This window comes from Camelus bactrianus, chromosome 34, assembly GCF_048773025.1.
Source record: "Camelus bactrianus isolate YW-2024 breed Bactrian camel chromosome 34, ASM4877302v1, whole genome shotgun sequence".
Lineage (NCBI taxonomy): Eukaryota > Metazoa > Chordata > Mammalia > Artiodactyla > Camelidae > Camelus > Camelus bactrianus.
In genome coordinates, this window is record NC_133572.1 from 16,484,268 (window position 1) to 16,493,773 (window position 9,506).

Sequence of the window (9,506 nt, forward strand, 5' to 3'; positions counted from 1 at the left end):
CCCTTTTGTCATGTGAATAACAATGTTTTAAGTGAATATTGGCTGCCGTGTATTGAGTACCTGCCATGGGCCTGGCAGTGTGGAAGGTACTCATTACACCTGACTCCGACTCTCAGGCCCTCTGAGGTGCTGCCACGTCCTCGCTGCAGAAGTGAAGTTGTACTACTTACCCAGTAAGTTACTTTCCAGAGCTTTAAAGTCTGGTCTGTTTGCCTTCAAAGATTCAACTTTTCAGCTGCATCCAAGATTCAGGTTTCCTTAAAGGAGACCATACACATATGCTTAGAGCAATATCATTCTTCACCTGCTCCTTACGAATTGCATATGTGGGTGTTCATATGGACGTATCTAGATTTACATTTATTGACCCAGTAATTGAGGACATATTACCTCATAGAACCTCATGAATTAAAAAAGAAGACAGGGAAGATAAATCTGTAGCTGTGTATGCAGTATTATCATTGCTAGATGGCAGGGTTGGGTTTTTTCCTTTGTAATAATATTAACCACTAATGGACACTTTTTAAAATTGAGATACAACTGACATACAACATCATATTAGTTTCAGGTGTCTAATGGACACTTCTAACGAAATTAATATAGTCCATCTGACTTAGGAAGTGTGTTCAAGCTAATGACATTATATTGTCTTCCGAAACTGTCTTTCATAATTACTGTTAGATTCAGTGTATTTTTATATAAACGTAATTTTACTCTGTTTTTGTTTTTTAATAATAATATTTTTGCATTTAAAAATTTTTAAGAAGACTCGTTGAAGCTATTATCAAAACTGAACAAGGCTCCTCTTCAGGCCCCTCTTTTTATATGAAATTACTTTGAAGGTTTGTGGTGATTTTCATTTGCCGCACGTGTGCAGGAAGGTACAGTCAAAGGAAGACAGTTCAGTACCTGTTAACCGAGTGGCAGGCTCTCCACTGGCTCCAGGACTCCCTTCAGGTGGAGAAATGGGGGCTCTAACCTTCCCAGGTCCTGATGTGCAGAGAAAGCCAGGGGTTCACCTGATGGCAGTGTGCTCCAGTTCTGAAGTTCTGCCCAGTTCCGGGGACCAAGCCCTCCTGGCTTCCAATAGGACACTCTAGTGCCCTCTTAGTTTCAGCTGGAAGTCTTGCGCCAAGCAAGGTGTAGGCATTCGGACATTTGATGAGAGTGTAGGATAAGCTCACTGAGGTTTAAAGTGTATTGCTGAGTTTCTAAGCAAGTCTGCAATTGACGTCCCATAGTTTTATGTGTTACATATCATAAGGAATTCAGTATCTTCAAGTGAAAGTTTTGAAGGTATCATGGACTGGACTTTGATGCTAATTAAGAAGACACAGTCATCAAACAGTGTCCTCTCTTTGGAGGTATTATTTTAGCTATTGCATATCCCATTTTAATAATTTATTCTTATCTTTTTTTCTAGGTCGAACTGGAAGGTACACACTTATAGAAAAATGGAGAGATACTGAGAGACACTTAGCACCTCATGAAAATCCTATCATATCCCTAAACAAGTGGGGGCAGTATGCCAGTGACGTGCAGCTGATCTTACGCCGAACAGGGCCTTCGCTCAGTGAGCGGCCCACGTCAGACAGTGTGGCTCGGATTCCGGAAAGAACTTTATACAGGCAGAGCTTGCCCCCCTTAGCCAAGCTGAGGCCTCAGATTGACAAAACAATCAAAAGAAGAGAACCTAAAAGGAAATCACTAACATTTACAGGAGGCGCCAAAGGATTAATGGACATTTTCGGAAAAGGTAAAGAAACGGAATTTAAGCAAAAGGTGCTGAATAACTGCAAAACAACAGCAGATGAGTTAAAGAAGCTGATCCGTTTGCAGACAGAGAAGCTCCAATCCATCGAGAAAGAGCTAGAATCAAACGAAATAGAAATACGATTTTGGGAGCAGAAGTATAACTCTAACCTTGAAGAGGAAATCGTCCGTCTGGAGCAAAAGATCAAAAGAAACGACGTAGAAATCGAGGAGGAAGAATTTTGGGAAAATGAACTACAGATTGAGCAGGAAAATGAAAAACAGCTGAAAGATCAACTTCAAGAAATAAGACAGAAAATAACAGAATGTGAGAGCAAATTGAAGGACTATTTGGCTCAAATCCAGACTATGGAAAGCGGTCTTGAGGCAGAAAAATTGCAGCGGGAGGTGGAAGAGGCACAAGTTAACGAAGAAGAGGTTAAAGGGAAGATCGGAAAAGTCAGAGGGGAAATTGACATTCAAGGCCAGCAGAGTCTGAGGCTGGAGAACGGCATTAAAGCTGTGGAAAGATCTCTGGGACAGGCCACCAAGCGATTACAGGTAAGAACACTCTTACCAAAAAAAAAAAAAGTTTCGTCTATTTTAAAAGAATTAATACATTTTGACATCTCCTTTAACAATTGCTCGTTTTCTCTTACATCTTAAGTTGGAAGCCTTCCTTGGTTTTTAAATTTCTTAGAATTTCTGTGACTTATGACAAAGCTAAAATGTTTTACCAAAACAAAGACGAGAGCTGAGGCCACCTGGGTCCTTCTCCAGGGAAGAAGCTTCCTTACTGTGGCCGTTGTGGCTTTAGGTAATTGGATACAGGAGACGTGAACCTCAGAGCTGGAATGGACACTAGTGATGAGATAGTGAATCTGACCATCTCCTTTCAGAGATGGGAAACCAGAGCTGAAAGAGATTACCAAGGGTTAGTTTACCAAGGGTTGTGTGTGCTTGTGAATCAGGTCTTCTCTCCTGAGAGAGCCCCCCTCCCCCCTCCCCCCTCCCCTCTCCCTTGCTTTCCTGAGGAGAGGGGCAGGTTCCTGATTTGTCCCCATCTCTAGTTCACATACAAGAACATTTGTATTCCGCACTTAGACCCCGATCACTCAACTTCTGCTTCTTGGATATCATTCTTGAAAAGACAGTGTGGTGATATTATGAAAGTTGCAAAGAGGTGTCAGCCTGTCACAGCTGAAGTGAAAAGGACACATAGTTGCTTATAATCTGGCTACTTTAATTAAAATTAAATAATATTCAATAAAGCTGTTTTAAAATATTAAATACACTTACATTTCTGTTTTTAGTCACATCTGGCCACATTTCAAGTGCTCAGTAGCACGTGTGTCTAGTGGCTACTGTATTGGACAGCACTGGCTTGGAAGCTGTGTGATCATGGATCAGAGAGTGATCTATGAAGCTTCAGGGCACTGCACCTGTTAGAAATTCAGAATCTGTATAGTGACCAGATCTCCAAACAGTCCCTGTGCTCACTGGAGTTCGAGAGGAGCTGCTTCAGAATATGAACAGCCCCACAACAGGGAGCGCTGAGGTTCCAGGAAGAGCCGATGTGATCCTCTCTCTGCCACTAACTATAGTGAGAGGTAGACCTACCACCAAAATTTGGAAAGTCGGGAATTTCTCGTGCAATAGATGGTTGTTAGCCTCTGATGTGTCAGTATTTTACTATTTGGATTCATTTTGACACTTAAAAAGGGGTACATTTGGAAACTGTATTGCCTTGACATTACAGGAAACAGTAACAACAGTCACTGCTAGTAAACCCCACTACCTATTGAAAATTCTCTAATAATCAAACTACTAACATACCTCCAAGTACCCTCTACACTCAGAGCAGAGGAAACAAGCACTCCTTTCTGCTTCTCTTCCCTCCCCTTAACAAATCCGGACACAGCCAGCCTGGGTGGGGCCTCGCCACTTTTTCTTAGTGCCCTAGAGGAGAGAGAGAGAGCAGAAAATCCATTTGAATGGTAGAAAGCCTCTCCTTTCTGAGCTTTCTGGCATCCAAACTTGATCTCCTGACTTCAGAGCACTTAGTTCTCAGACCTGCCTTGTCCAGGACGTAAGAACCTCGTAGTGGGAACCTCGCGTCCCTCATGCTGTAAGACAAATCCAAATAACGGATTCCATGAAAACTTAGACAGTTTTAAGAAAGCAAGGACTCTGATTCTCATGGACCAAATGACTATTAATTTTGCGGTCAGTTAAGTCGATTATAGGGAAGTTTACCCGTGAACAGCTCAACAAGATTGCTGTAAACACCAGGTGGATGGAATCCAGTATTTCATTCATGGAAGTTTATAGATGTATCAGGCGCAGAGTGTATTCTTTACAGAGGAAGGCATCACGTTTATAGACAGACTGAAGGTTGTTGTCCTTTATTCGCCTCTTTCTTGGCCCATGTCACAGTGTGAAGGTGACCTCTTCAGCCCATGATACCGATATAAACCAGGTCTGTTAAGTACGTTTAACTGTCGCGGGCGGACTGTCACCAGGATGGATGTCGCCAATAGTGAATCCTCGAATTTAAAAAACCTTTTTAACTTCCATCCAGGACAAAGAACAAGAGTTGGAGCAGCTGACTAAGGAGCTGCGGCAAGTCAACCTGCAGCAGTTCATCCAGCAGACGGGGACGAAAGTCACCGTCTTGCCTGCGGAGCCCACTGAGGTGGAGGCCTCGCATGTAGACGTAGAAAGGGGTAAGACGTGAGAAGTCGCTTTTTTTTAAGTTTCATTCTCACTGTTAACTTTTAATAAACTGCTTGCATTCAGTTAAAGTGTGATCCTACCATTCAAAGCTAATTCTTGAGCCACTTAATTTTTTTGATTTATTTCCTGTTTGTGAGGCAAATCAATAATATTTAGGTTACTTATGTACTTAGATGAGCATCACCAAATGTCTTATCATTAGGTTTAAACTGCTTCTTTTACAAGCTTTTTCCTGAAACAAATGAGAATCAAGGTCTGTTAATTAATTGTTTTAGTTTCTCCTTGTTCCTAATGCCCCTTCTTCCTCTCCTAAAGTCTTTGTTCTCAATTTGTGCTGATATTTAAAGGACACTTCTAAGTCTGGGGCTGCGTATAGTCTGAACAGCCCAGAAAGAGAAGCAAAATGCTCACCTTAATAAAAGTTCGTGAACTGTTCAAATCACCAAAACCTGTTCTGTCCTGAGGGGCTCAAGCAGAGTAGCATCTCCCGTCACACAGGACCTGCGGCGGGTTGCAGTCCTTACTATATGTTATTGGTTCTGGAGGGCAGGAAAAATTCAGATTTTTCATATTGCTGAGTACTCCAGGTTACTAGGAACATCCGCTGACTTTCTTTGTTTCCTGTTTAGAGGCACCATTCCAGTCTGGGTCCCTAAAGCGGCCTGGCTCCTCGCGGCAGCTCCCCAGTAATCTTCGCATTCTGCAGAACCCCGTCTCGTCTGGTTTTAATCCTGAAGGCATTTATGTATAACATTATCTGTCTTCAGGGGAGAGACCCAGTAAAGGTACCAAGGACACTAAAACTTCCTTCTTTGATTTGTGCCAATGATGAACAGAGGATATATTTCACAAGCCACCGTATCTTTTTTCTGTCCTAAACCACATACCACTTGGAGCCATACCCTGTGCACTGATGCTAAAGAACAAAGAAACTGTGTTTTCGCACATCAACAGTGTTGACGTTTTTGTCCAGCAGCTGTAATGCAAAGCCTTCATTTTTATTTGTAGCGTTCTGAGAGCATTAGGGAAGTATTATGCTGTGTGTATACATAAATAAAACCGTGACTTAAGAGTGACGAGAAATATGTGACTGGCTTAGTTTATTTATTCCATGTAATCAATTAATGAGTGAATGTTGATGTTTTAATATTTGTTATTAATGCTTATCCTGTGACTGAAGTACATTACACAGTGTGTGACTGTGACCTTGTGTGCATGTGGCCAGACTCCATACGCCGCGCTAGCGAGGGTCAGAGATGCTCCGCCGTCGGAATTAACCCCAGAAGAACTGGCTCGCACTTGTATCGTGAACCCGTCCTAACCATGGCTCACGTAGCTGAAGTAATTCAGCTTTTCTTTGTAGTCTGGAGTTCAGTCTTTTCTTTACAATATTTCCAGTGTATGAAGGACCACATACAAGAACAGAAATGTTTTCATGAGGTAAATTACATGTTTAAAAGGTTTGCAGTGCTTCGGACACTGTTGAACAAAAATGTAATTGTTGAATATCTATCCGAACAGGCATGGGGTTTCTGACACATAATGTGTTTTGTTTCTGCCTTGCCTTATTATTTTAATCTGGTGGGTCCTCAGAGTTGCCATAATACATAAATTAGATGTCTGAGGGTATCTTCAGGAAGGTTGCTTCAAGTGACCTATTTTTAAAATAACCTCCTTTATATGCACGGTCTGTTGGTGTGAGCACCATGGATAAGTCATTGCTGGCACATCGTTTACTGTGCACACTGTGGACTGTTGTTTCTCCAATCACTTAAATAGAAAGCAGATTGGAGTTAGGTACTTTTTACCAAGAAAATAAATTCAGTGTTTGTTTTCATTAATTTTCAGCTCAACTTTTTACAGGACATTAATCTCCATTTGTACATATATTATAAAACCAAAAATGAGTCCACACCCCTCCCATGAGTACTGACTTAACTGAGATTCACAAGACTGTCTGGATGGATGTGGTCAGATACTTCTTAGCCATTTTTACATTCCCTCTGATCAAAATTTGGTACTATATAATTAAGACTTTAATCTGAAATTTAAAGTAGTTTTTAATTCTGCAGGAAACACATTGTATTATTTACATGCAACAAAGTAAAAATGGATTAGTCTATTGATGCCATGGTAACAATAAAAAGATGTAAGTTATATCGTATGCATGAGGGCAACTTAAATACATTTGACTTATTTTTGGTTTAATGAATGCTGAGAATGCTGCTATATTTAGGTTTCCAATGAAAAATATTAAGAATGGCTATGAAAATATATAGAAGCTTCTAGAGAACTGAAAGTAATAATGCAGAGTTGCCTTTTCTAGTCCAGCTAAATGGCAGACCTCAACTAAACATATTTTCTTTGGGTTCCTGGAGTTACCAAGTTGACCTTGCCATTATACTGTTTTGCAAATAACTTGAGAAATAAACGATTCTTACCTAGTAACCACAACCTATACACATTTGCTGTAAATTTATAATAATTATTTCATATCTACATGTATTTAAAAATTCGGAGAATTAAAAAATCAAAATAATTTGTAGATTTTGTGACAATGATGGTCTATGTATGCCCAATATATGCCTTATTTTTAAAGGGTTCCATTCTATACTGGGTCATTTTGTTACTGTTGTTCAGAGAAATTGAGATCTTATTCACAAAGAAAAACATTTTTATAGATGGATCACATTCTATTTAAATCAAAATGTTAAACTGAAGACATATTAAACTTCGCAATTTTTAATTGCAAAGATGCCTTGGCATGCCATAAAAAAACACAAAGTCAGTATCCAACTTAATTGTTGTAAATTATTGTCAGCATTAACCTAATAACTTTACAGAAGGACTGGCAGGATTCTGACAACTTCGTTTGAATTTTCAAGCTGCCAGATAATCTTCACAGACCTCATTGCAGACAGAAATACTGTTTCTAGATGAGAGGAGTATATAAATGTGAATTTGATTACTGCAATGAGCAGTTGTACTTTTTAATCAATTCTGTTACTTCTGGAAGCACATCTCTAAGAAATCTTTTCTAAGTCTTTTTCTAAAATAAAGAAGACTCATTTCCCTAGAACATCTTAAAAATATCTTAGTCTATTTCTGATCATTTTTATCTATTGTGAACACAAGTGAGTTAGGTTAAGGGCCACACCTTTGGATACATTTCAGAGGGGGAAGTGGGCAATGGTCTACCAAAATATCAAATAGAAAATTTTGCATCTGGGGGAATATTTGGATTCTAAATACTAAATTCGATTTCAAGGGTTTTTTTTTTTTTAACTGTTATTACACTGCAAGTTGTTTTACTGTGATTTTCTACAAGTATTTATTAAATACATTAGAAGATATTTTTTTCTTACCAAGGAATAATGAGAAATAGCATAGGTAAACTGACCCTTCTGAGTGTTTGTCATCCTCAGAGAATGATACGTGGTGGGTTGCCTCCGTTCTTTTGTTGCTCTTATGGGATATTTTGGTTTGTTAGCTTTTTGGTTTTTTTTCCCTGATGCACAGGGAATTTATATGTGAGACTTTGGTTGGTGTTAATAGGAGTTAACCCATTTAATTCCTTCAGCCATAACTGAGATAGTCATCAGTTTCTATAGTTCAAATTAATCATAAACTAGTGCTCAAATAAGACTAAAAGAGTAAAAATACAAAACTTACGAAGCGAAATGTGAATTTTAACAGTGTTTAAGAAGAACGAAGAAGCATTTGCTTCCAGAACATAAATGCATTTTGTACCTGCGTTAAAAGAAAACTTTCTTTGTGAATAAGAGCAAAGTGGCCTTTAGAGAAGAGAAACTGCATTTAAAACCATTTCTGCGAACATCTTTCCAAATTAGAACTATAATAATGGATTTGAGGAAATAATATAGAAAAGGCAGAAACTCTTGATTTCAGGTGTGCAAAGGGCATGGTCAGATGGACGGTTCCCTGTGTGAATTGCCTTTGAAATATTGGGCCTTAATTTATATGTAAATAACAGTGCTGTCTTCACATCCCTCCTCTGCCTAACGCTGTCTTTATTAGTCTGTATTGTATTCAAATTTAGCTCTTAAGTATTACTTTTATATTATGTCAGTTTTTTTTTTTTAAGTTGCATGTTTATACTATTTGCTACAGTATTTTTAAGTTTTGGGTGAAGGCCATCAGCTGTATGGAGGAGACAAAACAATCACTATTTATTCAGTGTTGCTGCTTGACATTTCCAGAATAAGCTTTCGATGCCAGGACCGTGACTGCTTGAAAGCTGCAGGAGCTCTATTCCAATGCATTTTATATATTTTTAGAAACCAAATAAATGCAGATAACTATTTAGTATACTAATTATATTAAACCAGCAGAAATATAAAGGCAATAAAGTATATACATATATATATATGGGGGGAGGGGAAAGAGTAAAAAAAATAGGTTTACAGCCAGACATGGTGATAGCCCTAAATATATTTCTCAATCTGTCTTTCTTTATTGACCCGAAAAGGATATGAGTTGCTGCAGCTTTAAACAGAAAATTGCCACGTTCACTAGTTGTGGACACATAAATATGCTTTTAGTACTGCTTTGCTTATGTTCAAATAAAATATCTGTAATCTGTATCATATGTAATTATTCTTTGCTTTTGACTTTTATTTCAAAATGTGTATTTTCTGATTATTATCAAGAGCTGTAAAACAAAGGATCAATATCTGATATTCTCCCAAATAATAAATTTTCAGGATTCACTGGGGCATTACAATTGCTGGTTTGTTTCTTATGTATTTAATATTTTTAAGCATAGTTTTGTTTCCTTTAAAAGATGCCTAAGAGAAAAGATCTGCATTATCAGTGACATCGAATTACATTTTTCTAAAAACCATGTTAATTATTATATAAGTAAAGAATTTTCTGTTGTTACCAAGGCAGCTGCTTCATCCAAGGGAAACTGAGTTAAGAAACGAATATGCCTCCCTTTTATTTCAAAAGTAGAAGAAAAAAATTATTTATTATTGAAGCTCTGTGTTCCCAGATCT

General features: G+C 38.4%; 1 protein-coding gene across 3 annotated transcripts in view; it reads left to right on the forward strand.

Moving 5' to 3' along the window:
- RASSF8 (Ras association domain family member 8) overlaps window positions 1–9,232 on the forward strand; it is a 95,804-nt gene extending 86,572 nt beyond the window's left edge. For all 3 annotated transcript variants that reach the window (XM_074357503.1, XM_074357502.1, XM_045510344.2), the window contains 3 exons: window positions 1,424–2,313; window positions 4,334–4,478; window positions 5,118–9,232. In XM_074357503.1, coding sequence (XP_074213604.1) covers window positions 1,424–2,313; window positions 4,334–4,478; window positions 5,118–5,239 — 1,157 coding nt within the window. In that variant the 3' untranslated portion in view covers window positions 5,240–9,232. The remainder of the gene's footprint in view (window positions 1–1,423; window positions 2,314–4,333; window positions 4,479–5,117) is intronic.
- Window positions 9,233–9,506: the final 274 nt, after the last annotated feature.